This window comes from Papio anubis, chromosome 19, assembly GCF_008728515.1.
Source record: "Papio anubis isolate 15944 chromosome 19, Panubis1.0, whole genome shotgun sequence".
NCBI lineage: Eukaryota > Metazoa > Chordata > Mammalia > Primates > Cercopithecidae > Papio > Papio anubis.
Genome location: NC_044994.1, coordinates 4,279,147 through 4,293,289, shown reverse-complemented (window position 1 = coordinate 4,293,289; position 14,143 = coordinate 4,279,147). Strand labels below are relative to the sequence as shown.

The 14,143-nt window shown below is 39.9% G+C and overlaps 1 protein-coding gene and 1 pseudogene across 3 annotated transcripts in view; one reads left to right on the top strand and one right to left on the bottom strand.

Moving 5' to 3' along the window:
* NDUFV2 (NADH:ubiquinone oxidoreductase core subunit V2) overlaps window positions 1–14,143 on the top strand; it is a 34,767-nt gene that overhangs the window by 4,086 nt on the left and 16,538 nt on the right. The window contains exons 1-2 of one of the 2 annotated variants that reach the window (XM_021929952.1): window positions 13,074–13,191; window positions 13,331–13,396. In XM_021929952.1, coding sequence (XP_021785644.1) covers window positions 13,364–13,396 — 33 coding nt within the window. In that variant the 5' untranslated portion in view covers window positions 13,074–13,191; window positions 13,331–13,363. Of the gene's footprint in view, window positions 1–13,073; window positions 13,192–13,330; window positions 13,397–14,143 lie in introns of those variants that run through there. The other variant, XM_003914165.4, reaches the window with a different exon arrangement.
* On the bottom strand, window positions 158–1,747 carry LOC103879551 (annotated as a pseudogene). Its single transcript, XR_640228.4, has one exon. The product of XR_640228.4 is annotated as an adenylate kinase 2, mitochondrial pseudogene (transcript).

The window sequence follows — 14,143 nt, the reverse complement described above, 5'->3', positions numbered from 1 at the left end:
AGAGTTTATAGTTATTCAGTGGTTTGCCCTGACATTGTCTACTTAGCCATACTAGAAGTATGCCATCTTGTGTGGTGGCACTTTTCCTTCCAAATTTTAAGTTTTGTACAATGAAATGTTTCCCCATTCCATTAGAGAATTTTTTTTTTTATTACAAATTTTAACATTTTATTGATTTAGGGGCCAAACAAAGCAGCATTTGGTCAGTTAAGAAAGGCACCTCATTGAAAATAATACATCACAGTGCTGTTGAGTGATCCCAGTCACAGGATTTGATAATGGAAAGGACAATCTTTGGATGACATAGCTTGGGACACTTGCTCATTTATTTAAAAGAGTCCCTTCACACACTGCAGATAAAAGAAGCATAGGACTGGCATGTGCTGGGTAGCTGTGAGAGGTTACTCATGAGAGTAGGTAGCCTAGTAAATCAGTGGTAAGTCAGAGGAAGGGAATCAGTCTCCCTTTCCATTCCATTCCCTTCCCCCTCCCCTTGATTCCAGTATGCTTGATTTGTTGAGCCACCATCCCTGTGAATACACCTTACGTCTCTTTCAAATGTGGAGATGGTTTTTTGATCTTACAGTGTGTGGAACCAGGGTCAGTAATCAAAGCCTCCCTGTTGCAAGCTATAGACACACAGGACAACAATTTGATTTCTTGTACTCTTGGTCTGGAACCCATGGGGTTCTGAGATAAAAGCTGACGTCTTAGTGCACTGGCTTTAAAAAATATTTTCACCAGTCCAGAGTAAATGAAAACCCGATTCCTTAGAAACAATACTGTATCTCTCTATTTCTACCCCCACCCTCCAAGCATGGTATTTTTTTAAAAATTAATTTTTCCCTTACACTTTAAAAACTCCCACCTATGTATAAAAGAAACTGCCACACTACAATAACACTGCTGTTGTTTCCAGTATTCCTCTGAGCCCCTCACCAGCCCTCCCTCACCATCCTCACCCTGACCACCCTTCCCTTCTGCCCAGCACCTAAGAGCAGGGATCACGCCGCGGGCTGATGAGCAGTGATGTAGTCTCGTCTGGCCTTCTGATACTAGGATGTGGCTTTGGAGAAGGCTGCTAGGATGCTTGCGAACACGACATCAGGGGTCAGGGATGCATCGATAGCAGAGTGGATCCCCTGTTTCCTGTAGTACTCTATGAGTGGGGTGGTTTGAGTGTGGTAGGCTTGCAGGCGGATTTTCAAGGCCTTCTCATTATCATCTGATCGACGAATCAAGGGTTCCCCAGTGATGCAATCTTTCATGGGCTCTTTTGGAGGGCTGAACTCCTCATGGTAGGAACGGCCACTCTTGGGGTGAATCAGCCGAGTCTGGGATGCTGAATTCAATCACAGAATCAAGCTTCTCTTTCCGCGTCTCCATGAGGTCATCGAGCATTTCTGCCTGCCTCACAGTCCGAGGGAAGCCATCCAGAAGAAAACCATTTTTGCACAAGGGGGTCTCCAAATTCTTCTCAATGAGTTCCACTACCATTTCATCACTCACCAGTTTCCCACCATCCATAGTTGCCTTCAGCTTTATTCCTAGCTCTGAGCCAGAAGCCGCCATGGCCCTCAGCATGTCCCCAGTAGCCATATGGCAGACACAGAAGTTTTCAGCCAATCTGGGTGCCTGGGTGCCTTTACAGGCCCCGGGAGGCCCCAGCAGCACAGCCCGGATGCCTTTAGGATACTCGGGTTCTGCCGCTGGCACGCTGGGAGCCATGTCCACCGAAGTCTCTCACTCTCCATTAGAGATTCTTAAACTTGATTGTAATTTCCCAGTGTATCTCCATTGTGACTCAAAGGACTCTAAAGAAGTTAATGTAGGAAAAACACCCCAAAACATTTAGTTTTTTATTCCTGCTGTAACAAATTTCCACAAACTTTGTGGCATAAAACGTCACATTTTTTACCTTACAGTTCTGGAGGTTAAAAGTGACATAGGTCTCAGTGGGCTAAAATTAAAGTGTAGGCCAAGCTTCATTCGTTTTTGGAGGCTCTAGAGGTGAATCTCTTTTCTTGGCTTTTCCAGCTCCTAGAGGCTGCTCTTGATCCCTTCTTTCATCTCCAAACCCCGCAAAGGCAGGTCTAGTTCTTACATGCATCACTTTGACCCTACTTCTGGCATTCATCACATATTCTTCCTTGACTCTCCTTCCTCTTCCACTTTGTAAGAATGCTGTGATTGATGACATTGGGCCCACCTAGATAATCTAGGATAATCTCCCTATTTTAAGGTTGGCTGATTAGCAGCCTTAATTCTCCTTTGTTGTGTAAACTAATATTCACAGGTTTCCAGGATTAGGATGTGGTTATCTTTGGGAGACCATTATTCTGCCTGCCATAGCCATAAATTAGCAGTTTAAGGAGAGAGAGAATGAACAAACTTTATGCAGTGAGCTTCAGTAGGCCTTTTTATTAGAGACGTGACCTTTTTATTAGAGATGCGAACTCAGTTTCCGTTTCAAAGTTATAAATAGTTGGCTTTCCCTTCTCTTTGGGCACTGTTGAGTACCTTAGTGCTCAGTACATTGAGTAATAAATTATAAGTCTATTGACCATGGTGTATAACCTATTAAGTGAAAGTCAGTCTGATTTTCCAATGGGGAATCTTGTCAGTAGTTTTTGAATCAGTTCGGGAAGCATGTTATAAATCAGTTGTAGGAAATGTCTTTCATTCAACAAAACATTAAAGACAGTTTACACACATTTTGGTTAGGGGGAAGGTGGCTTTATCTATGGGATATTTTGCTAGGTGTTACCTGTAAGATATATGAAGATTGCTGGACAAATAAATGCCCAAGATCACACAGTAGTAAGGGCTGGGTTTATTTGCAAGTCCTGTTTTGTTTTTAATCTACCTTTCTGAAGTTGCTGAAACAATTGAAGTTGCTAAGGGAAATCACTATGTATGGTGAAGATTTAAATTTAATAGGCACTCTAATAATAAAAAGTGTGCCAGTGTAAGCAGACTAGGGAAATGATTTCACTTTGCTTAGGGAAAAGAGATGGAGGTTTAGGGGCTTTAAAGGGGTAAGAGGAGGAGGTTAACCTTGGTCATGATGGATGAGTGGAAGGTGTAAGTTGAGATAATGCCGTAGGTATAGCTAGTTACATATACAAGGACAGTGAAGTACATGAGATGAGACTGAACCCCAGGTCCACTGGATGGGCGTTTCATTTCTATAAATTATTCTTGTCCTTAGAACAGTTGGTTGTTGCTTGTATCCATGTGGGATTTTATATCTTTAAAGAATGTTTTCTTTAATGTATGGTCAAGATGACCGGAATCATTAATGTTGTTATCTTAATCTGTAATGCACAGTGCCTGTAATACCTGGGCTGTTCGTGCAGCTTTTCTATAATATAAAATTTAGCCAAATTACATTTGTTAATTCTCTCATAGTATGGTAAAAATTACTTACGTTTTAACCTGAATAACATTTTTAGCTAAGTTACTGATGGAATTTTACTTGGAGGATGTTTGTAAAAGTCCTCCTATGTCTATCTGAAAATACAGCAAAACTTAAATTTTAGTGGTTAAGGCATGTACTGAAGTCAGGAAAATCTGTATGTGGCATTTCATTTATTTAGCTGTGTGATCTAGGGAGAGTTTTTCCCCCTTCTTTGAGCCTTAATTTTCTCACCTGTAAAATAAGATAATAATACCTACTTGGTAGGCTTGCTGAGAGGATTAAATGAATTATAGTGTAGATTTGTAAAGTTTATACCATGAAATCTGACATAGAGTAAGCGTTTGTATTTACGATTATCCTTGAAATAGATTTCCCAATTATTAACCCAGCATCAACTTTGTTAAAATAAAATGCACTGAAAAACTTTTGTTTTTCAGGGATTTTTTTTTTTTTTTTTTTTTTTTGAGACAAGTCTCAGTCTGTCCCCCAGGCTGGAGTTCAGTGGCGTGATCTTGGCTCACTGCAACCTCCTGGGTTCAAGTGATTCTCCTGCCTCAGCCTCCCAAGTAGCTGGGATTAAAGGCGCATGCCACCATGCCTGGCTAATTTTTGTATTTTTAGTAGAGATGGGGTTTCACCATGTTGGCCAGGCTGGTCTCAAACTCCTGACCTCAGGTGATCCACCTGCCTTGGCCTCTCAAAGTGCTGGGATTACAGGCATAAGCCACTGCACCCAGCCTCGAGGATTTTTTTTTTTAATGTAAAAATACTTAGTCTGAATGAATGTATTACAGACGCTGACTTTTTGAGGAGGTTTCAGTTTCTTGCTTGAACTGGCAATGGGGAACGCTGTAGGTAACAAGTCAGCAGATGATGTGAACAGTGAGAGGAAAGCACGGAGGGAGGGACCCCAGACCACTTTGGATTCACCGGAGATGTTTCATGTGTGCACCGTGACTCTTGCATAGGCAAATACACATCTTGGTGGATTTAATCTGTAAATATTAGGGATCGTCTAAAGGATATATTCCTTGCCTTAGCTGGCCTCTGATAAGGGGGAAAAAAAGAGTTTTTGAATTGCCTGACCTTAGTCTTGTCTTTATAATTAGATTACTGCTTCTGTCAGTTTTGTTTTACTGGCTTCTGAGTCTCTTATTAACTTCTGTTAGCTGGATGGGTCCTTCTGTAATGCAAATGTCTGATAGAACTGAAAGGAGAGCTTCGTTGGATGGTAGTATTGTTTGAACAACAGAAGAAATTCAGAAAAAGAGTAGAGCCCATGAAAAAACAATGAAGGAATCTTATTCTTGGGGAGAATATAAAACTTTAATTTTTGTCATTTTGAGCTGTTGGTATTGCCAGTGACAGTGAAAGGGAAATTTCGGCTGGTAGAAAGAGCACAGGGTCCTTAGATTCAAAGAGCCTAGGCTCAAAATCCAGCTGTCACTAAATGTGCGGTATGGGGCAAGTTACTGTCTTTGAGCCTGAGTTTCTCTAAATGTAAAATGGAAATGATGACTCACTACAGATTTTTTAGGAATTGAAAAAAAGTATGTAGAAGAGCTTAACACAGAGGCACTCAAGTTTACTTGAATCCAATGCAAAGGCAGCCACTGTTTTGGCCTGCTTAAATCTCTGTTCCTTCTGAAACACACACACACAAAAGCTAGAATTCAAACCCACTGATAATTTTTAGTTGTATATTAGGCTACGATCTTATTTACTTAAAAAAGTTACTTGGTTCCATGCTTTTCTTCTTAAAAAAGGGAAGTTACTTGCATTTTCAATTGAACTCAATTGGAATTTCTTGAGGTATAGACATTTCAGAGTCCAATGAGAAGCCAGATTCTAGAGAAAAGACTATAGGTAGTCAAAGAAGGGGATGGGTGGGAACTCAGCTTATTCTTTGAATCATTCCAGCCTAGCTAAGTTGTTTTTTCCAGTTTTAAGCCTGGTCCTGGAATGCCTCTTTATTTCAAAGTGAAACAAAATTGAAATGGCCCAGTAAGTAGTGTAAAGATGTTAATGAGAAGTTTTAATATTTTATTCCTTTATTGAAAGTGTCTGACATAGACATTACAATGAATGTAAAATAGGTGATATTCTTTAAACACACAAAAAAACAATTTTCAAAGCCATTTTCAGGCCACCTGTAACTTGATAGGGATGAGTAACAGTTTGTGCCAGTTGAAAAAAACAGCGCTAAGATTTATCAGTTTATCTTCACTATTTAGTTTACTTCTTTCTTTATTGTTTGTTTACTTACTACTCTTTTAAGACAGCATCTCACTCCGTCTCCCAGGCTTGAGTACAGTGGCATGATCATGGCTCGCTGCGACCTCAACCTGTTGGGCTCAAGCGATGCTCCCACCTCAGCCTCTCAGGTAGCTGGGACTACAGGCATGTGCCACCATGCCTAGCTAATTTTTGTATTTTTTGTAGAGACAGGGTCTCACTATGTTGCCCAGGCTGATTTCAAACCCCTGGCTTCAAGCGATCTACGGGGCTTGGCTTTCCAAAGTTTTGGGATTATAGGTATGAGCTACCGTGTCTGGCCAGCTTCTTTTATTTTATAAACATTGTCTCAGCCCTTAAGGCAGTTTTGAAGAGGTCGACTTCAGACTTTGAAATTAAGTTGCTCAAATGTTATGCTAGTGTGTATACATTCAGGTTTTTTGCAGGAATAGAAGAGAATGGTGGCAAGGATTAAAAAAAGATCAAATAATTTGCGTCTTTCTCTCTTAACAGGAGCATTGTAAGCCAAGTAGGCATGGCTTTTCATTTCTTATCTGCCTGCCTGTATATATGGAGGCCTAATTTTCTTCCTTAAACTCCTTGGTTTCTTAGACCTACTATGTTCTTTTAAAGCTTTGATGGCATCAAATAGTCAAGTGGCTAATAATAAGGTCATGGCCTTTGTAGTCATGTGGCCCTAGGATCTAACATAATTTCTGCCAATAATTAGTGATGTGACCTAACCTTGAGAAGTTTGCATAACTCGTTTAAATTTCTGGAAATTATACCCACCTTGCAGGAAACTTTAAGAATTAAATAATGTATAAAAAGCTTAGTGCCTGACATGTAGTACTTCTAATAATAATAGCTAATGATAGCCAGCACTAATATAGTACTTACCATCTGCCAGGCAGAATATTAAGGACTTTATATTAAGTACATTTTTTTTTCCCCCGAGATGGAGTCTCACCCTATTTCACAGGCTGGAGTGCTGTGGCGTGTGCTAGGCTCACTGCAACGTCTGCCTCCTGGATTCAAGCGATTCTCCTGCCTCGGCCTCCCAGTTAGCTGGAATTATAGGCACGCACCACCACGCCCAGCTAATTTTTGTGTTTTTAGTAGGGACAGGGTCTCATCATGTTGGCTGGACTGGTCTCGAACTCCTGAACTCAGGTGATCCATCCGCCTCAGCCTCCTAAAGTGATGGGATTACAGGCGTGAGCCACTGTGCCCGGCCTGAAGTACATCTTTTAATGCTCTCAAGAACCCTATGAAGTACATGCCATCATTTTTCTCTTTTTATAAATGAGGAAACAGGCTCTGGAGCTGAGCTTTCAGCCATTTTGCTATATTGTCTCTCCATACATAGGGTATTTATGGAATATTAGATAACAGTGATACATCCCACCTTCAGAGTGCTAGAATGTGGAAAATGGTGCTTTTTAGAAATGCTGAAATTGACACTTCCTATACTAGAACGTGTTTAGTGTTGTCTTTTACACCACACTCAACATCAGAAGGATTTTTTTTTTTTTTTTTGATAGAGAATCTCGCTGTGTCACCCAGGCTGGAGTGCAGTGGCTTGATCTCGGCTCACTGCAACCTCCACCTTCCAGGTTCAAGCAATTCTCCTGCCTCAGCCTCCCAAGTAGCCGGGATTACAGGTGTGCGCCACCACATGCTGCAAATTTTTGTATTTTTAGTAGAGATAGGGTTTCACCATATTGGCCAGGCTGATCTCGAACTCCTGACCTTGTGATCCGCCCACCTTGGCCTCCCAAAGTGCTGGGATTACAGACTGTGCCTGGCCAGAAGGATGGTATTTTTAAGATTAGTTTGGTGACATTAGACAGGATGTTTTGAATTGACAAAGGGATCAGCTAGAAGACTTACAGTAATGTACAGACATGAAATAATGTCTAAAATAGTGGTGATAGTAAGACAGGGACAGAACTAAAGACTTCATTGGGTTTTTTGGTTGGTTTTGTTTTCAGACAGGGTCTTACTTTGTCACCCAGACTGGAGTGCAGTGGCGTGATTTCAGCTCACTGCAACCTTCACCTCCCAGGTTTAGGCAATTCTCCCACCTCATCCTCCTGAGTAGCTGGGACTACAGGTGTGCGCCACCACAGTCAGCTAATTTTTGTATTTTTTGGTAGAAATGCAGTTTCACCACGTTGACCGGGCTGGTCTTGAACTCCTGACCTCAAGTGACACTCTTGCCTTGGCCTCCCAAAGTGCTGGGCTTACAGGTGTGAGCCACTGTGCCCAGCCCTTCATTGGTTTTTAAAAGTTTAAATGTAATACATATAATGGCAAAAAATTCAAACAGTAAGCAAGGCTACATATTATAGTGTGTGTGTGTGTGTATATATATATAAAACAGTACAGAGTAGGGATACAAGAATATGTATTATGATAAAAAATATATGTTGCATATATTATATATGTTAACCCATGATACATCCCACATCCTAACTTTCCACATTATAATACCTCTGAAAGTGGGATGTATCACTGTTATCTAATATTCCATAAATACTCTATGTATGGAGAGACAATGTAACAAAACAATTAAAAGCCCAGCTCCAGAGCCTGTTTCCTCATTTGTAGAAACAGAATAACAACAGTGTGTACTTCATAGGGTTCTTGAGAGCATTAAGAGATGTATTTCATGTAAAGCGCTTAATATTCTCCTGGCAGTAAAGACTAGATTTTCTTCCCACTCCAGATCCTTGATTCCTCTGCTTAGAGACAGCAGCTGTTACTGGTTTCTTTTATGATGTCTCTGTTGAGATATTTTGATAGAAAAAGCAGTAAAAAATGGAAACTGGCATATTTCTAGATTTTATTGACTTTCTTAAAAAGAACTTTGACAGATCTGAAATTTTACCCCATTTGTAAGCTAACAAGTTAACCTGCCTCAGTTTCATGGATACTGGCAGGGGGCAGCATCCTGGGTCAGTAGGCAGCATGAACTTCGTGTTAGTTCCCCCTGACATTCATATCTAATGGTAAGGGAGGAGACCACCCCCATATTGTCTTATGCCCAATTTCTGCCTCCAAAGAAAGAAGAAGTAAAAACTAAAAGGCAGAAATGAAATCCACAAGCAGACAGCCCAGAGCCACACCCTGGGTCTGTTAGTTAAAGATCGACCCCTGACCTAGTTGGCTGTGTTGTCTATAGATTACAGACATTGTATAGAAAAGCACTGTGAAAATCCCTGTCCTGTCCTGTTCTGTTCCGTTCTAATTACCGGTGCATGCAGCCCCCACCGAGTCACGTACCCTCTGCTGCTCAATTGATCACGACCCTCTCACATGGACCCCCTTAGAGTTGTGAGCCCTTAAAAGGGACAGGAATTGCTCACTCGGGGAGCTCAGTTGTTGGAGACGTGAGTCTTCCCGAAGCTCCCGGCTGAATAAAGCCCTTCCTTCTTTAACTCGGTGTCTTGGGGGTTTCGTCCGCGGTTTGTCCTGGTACAACGGGAGTGATAGGGAACAGCCCAGGTGAATGCTGTGCATCACAGCTAAGGGACCTTGAGCTTGGGAAACCCTGTCTGTAAGAAAACTCACTCAGCTTTTGCCCCAGGAGAAGATATTCTCTACAAAAATAATTGAGAAGATAGTCTGAAACAAAAGCTGTTCAGCGCTGCTGCTCACAAAACGTGCACAAATCTGAGACCCACAGAAATCTTTCTACCAGCCTATTTCTTCCTCCTTCCCCACTTTCTTTAACTAAGAAAGAAATTTATAAGTTAATTTCAGTGGAGAAGTAGATGGTTTTTTAACCATCAAATACATTATAAATTCACTAGAAAAACTGTAAGCCTTATATATGTGGATATAAAGAAAAACTAATTATGTGCAAATGCAAGAATATTGGCAGTATGTTGTGTTTGACAGTAACTCTTTGATAAAGTCAACTAACAGCACAATTTTTAAAAATAGGTGTAGTTTTTAAAATGCAGTTGTTTGGATTTTTTTTTAGTTATTAAATGTTTTATCCTTATGTCAGTTAAACAGGTTATAATGCTTTACAGGTTATATAGTACTTTCAGAGAAACTTGACTTAAATCTCAAAATAGTCCAATGAGAAGATAACCCTGTTTTATAGTTACAGAAATTGAGGCTTAAAAAAAATTAAGTGAGGCCGGGCGCGGTGGCTCAAGCCTGTAATCCCAGCACTTTGGGAGGCCGAGACGGGCGGATCACGAGGTCAGGAGATCGAGACCATCCTGGCTAACACGGTGAAACCCCGTCTCTACTAAAAAATAAAAAAAAAAAAAAAATTAGGCGGGCGAGGTGGCGGGCGCCTGTAGTCCCAGCTACTCGGGAGGCTGAGGCAGGAGAATGGCGGGAACCCGGGAGGCGGAGCTTGCAGTGAGCTGAGATCCGGCCACTGCACTCCAGCCTGGGCGACAGAGCGAGACTCCGTCTCAAAAAAAAAAAAAAAAAAAAAAAAAAAATTAAGTGAGTTGTGCAAGGTCAGATGTTAGTAAGTGGCAGAATGGTAATCTAAACCCAAGTTCTCAACAACAATTATAAAAAATCTGAAAGTCTGTTTTTTCCTAGAATTTAGCTACTTTATCTTGACCCTTCTCAATCAGTAGTCTGTCTTCAATGATTTGGACTTTAAACCACTTTTAGAAATATGTCTGTGAACTCATGTGCATATCCAGAGTTTCACAGGTCAGCAAGAGAATGCCTCAGAATAGATTTTCCAATATGTAGCAACATGGGCCTAAATAATAATTTTCAAGATTATCTCTATATTTTTATTTTAAATAAAAGTGCATGCCAGATCCTGGATTAATGAGAAAGGGATCAAATATTAATCCAAAATGGAAGCTATTTTAATTTAGAGATTTGGTGTTATTTAATTTGATATACAAGGAGGTTAGAAGGAGAAATAGGTTTTACAATAGAGAAAAGTTTTTCTTACACCTGATGAGTGTTTTAAGTAGGATTTTTTGGGCCAGTTAATCCATGCTAATAGGAAATTTGGAAAATAGAGAAAAATATAAAATAGAGTCCCTTATTTCATTAACATCGTAATAAGAGATAAGCACTTTTAATTATTTATGGCCTTCTAGTCTTTTAATCAGTGTCTGTAAATTGAGATAATTTATGCATTTTTGCTTTTTTGCCCTGATTCCAGTTTCTATGTGATTATTTTTACAAAATATTTTTGTTAGCTATATCATGTTCTAGTGTCAGAATTATTAGTATTTAGTTAAAATCTGCTCAGATTGGGCTTTTAGGTTGTGTTTTTGCTGCAATAAACATGATAGGAACAACATGTTTTCATGTACAGCTTTATCCTCATTTTGTACTATAGGAAAAATATCTAGGTTAGAATTACTAAGTTAAAATATGGACACTTGGGGCCGGGCACAGTGGCTCACGCTTGTAATCCCACCACTTTGGGAGGCTGAGGTGGGCAGATCACCTGACGTCGGGAGTTCAAGACCAGCCTGACCGGCATGGAGAAACCTCGTCTCTACTAAAAATACAAAAAATTATCCAGGCATAGTGAGTGGCACATGCCTGTAATCCTAGCTATTTTGGAGGCTGAGGTAGGAGAATCGCTTGAACCCGGGAGGCGGAGGTTGCAGTGAGCTGAGATCATGCCATTGAAGTCCAGCCTGGGCAACAAGAGCAAAACTCTGTCTCCAAAAAAAAAAAAAAAAAAAAAAAAGACACATATTTATGCTTTCCATATTTCATGGTAATTTGCTTTCTAAAAGGCTATATGAATTTTTAAGGGTGCTTGTTTCTCTATATGTTCAACAGAATGGAGTGCTATCTCTACCAAGTTTGGTAGAGTTGGTAGTTTGATAGCTAGTAATATTATTTTAAATTGCATGCTTTTAGTTACTAGTAAGCAATTTGAATTCTGTGAAACTTGTTCATGATCTTTACTCATTTTTTTCATTTTTTAAATGCATTTATGATCTCTTCAGGCTATTAGCCTCTTGTCATCAAACATGTGCAAGATTTAAGACTCACCAGTGTAGGGTTAACGGATGAGTTCTCAGAGGCAAAGGCTTTATAGAGAATAGAAGATAGAAGTGTGAACTGAGCCCTGAGGACAACCTGCAAGGAGTGGATAAAAAGCCAATAAACAGAAAATTTTAGTGTTCAGAAATTAAAGAGAATATTGAATACTTTCCCTCCTCTTAAAATTAATCCTTCCTTTATTATAAATATACAGTCTTTTCTCTCAGGATTTAGTTCAGTAACTCACTGATGTTACTCAAAAATTGTTATTAGATTAAAAAACTTTTCTGAGCTAAGATAACAGTGACTGTCTTCTAAATTTTAGTTTCAGTTAATTTTTCAAAACAAAACCAACACAGTCGAAGCCCCCTTGTGCACTTCTCTCTGACTGCATCCCTCCCTGCCTCCCAGTTATCCTGAAATTGATATTTATCACTCCCATCTTTTGTACCTGTCTCACATCGTGTACCTTAGTCTTTTCTTAATTAAAGCAGATGTTCCATGTAAACTTATTTATTAATATTTCTTCAACTGAAATAGCATTTGGACCTAGGGAAAAGTTAAATATACTATTGTGTTATATTACTCCATTTACTTTCTTCTATGTTTGCCTTTGAATTGTCCAACTCTTTGCTAGTTCCATGCTTGGTTTAACCCAGTGTTCTGCTGTCTGTGGTTAGCAGAACTCAGAAATTGGAGGAATCCAGAATAGTAGTTGAAATACTTGGGGTGGGGGACAGGGTAGGAGTGGAGGGTAGGAGCAAGAGGGCCAAGAGAAATGAAATGCAGCTGAGAGAATAATCAGATTCCTTCCAAAGCAACTGAACATTGTCAGTCTGCATAGCATCATAAATAGCTTTCTAAAACTACTGTTCTTCCCCGCCCCCCCCAGATGGAGCCTTGCTTTGTTGCTCAGGCTGGAGTGCGGTGGTGTGATCTCGGCTCACTGCAACCTCTGCCTCCCGGGTTCAGGCGATTCTCCTGCCTCAGCCTTCTGAGTAGCTGGGACTACCAGTGTGTGCCACCACGCCCAGCTAATTTTTGTGTTTTTAGTGGAGACAGGGTTTTACCATGTTGGCCAGGATGGTCTCGATCTCTTGACCTCATGATCCGCTTGCCTTAGCCTCCCAAAGTGCTGGGATCACGGGCATGAGCCACTGCACCCGGCTAGAAACTACTTTTTACAGCTGGAGTTTCAGAACTAATTTAGTAAAGGATTGAAAAGGAGGATACAGTTGACTCATTTGTACAGAGTATATGACTCATTTGTACAGAATGAAAACATGTTTATGAACATGTTTCACACTAAGTGAAAGCTGGCATCCAACTTGATTCAGACAAAAGTGAAAGTCAAGAAGTTAATAGTACATTAATTCACCAAATGCATGCCAGCAGAGCACGGCAGGAAGGTACACAACTCAGCAGATCTGGGTTGTCCTGGTTCTCCTATTGACTCGTGTGTGTGATGTTGGGCGGGTGAATCTTGCCTTTGAATCTCCATTTGGAAAATACCTCTCCTGAAATAGAGATGGGTAGGGTAGTATACCATATTTCTTAAGATCTTTTATAAGTTGATTCCATTGTTTTAAATTATGAATCCTAAAGTATTTCTTTATGAAAAAATTTGTAAGGCTGTGATTTACTAAACTTCCTTAAAATTTTAAATTTTAGGGAAGACATGTAAGGAATTTACATAAGACAGCTATGCAAAATGGAGCTGGAGGAGCTTTATTTGTGGTAAGTAATTACTTACATTTCTTTGGAAAGAAAAGACTTGGAAATTTGGGTAAATCCATTGTAAAAATCCAAAATATCTTAAATACCGTTGTCTAAAATTGTGGGAATTTACATATAGCTAATTGAATTTACTACATTTCAAAAGACGTGTAGTTCCAGTTGAACCTCTTGAGTTTAAATTAGTACCAGGAAAACTCTGGGAATAAGAATTTATTTCCAGTGAAATTACTGTGTGAGCCCTAACCTGATTCTCATCACACTCTGGGTTCTCAGTCATGTTGGCTTACTGAGGGTTTGAAGATTGTAACTTGTTGAATCCCAAAATGACACTAGTTTGAAACTTACGGGTTTTAGTAATGTAGTAACTAGATTAGCAGCTGGTCTTTATATTTTTAGTTTCCGGAGTTTTCACTATAGATAGAAGTCTATGAACTCCCCAGATCAGTTGCACAATTTGGAAAGGATAAGATACTGTATCTCCCTTTTCTGACAAGGTGCAGTTTTCAGGGATTACTCTTGTGTAAAGGAAATATAGTGGACTTTAGTTAGTGGTGTAAGAAGTAGCTTCCTGCTACATATCAATCATCAAATTGGCCACATATTTGAGATCATTGTCTAGAGTTCCTGTTTTCTTTCCTCTTTTGGTTTATGTCCTTTAAAAAGCAGAACTCTGAGAGTTAACATATTAAGAGATTCATTTCTGTATTCACCACACATACATAACATTAATTGATCGTAAGTGTTAAT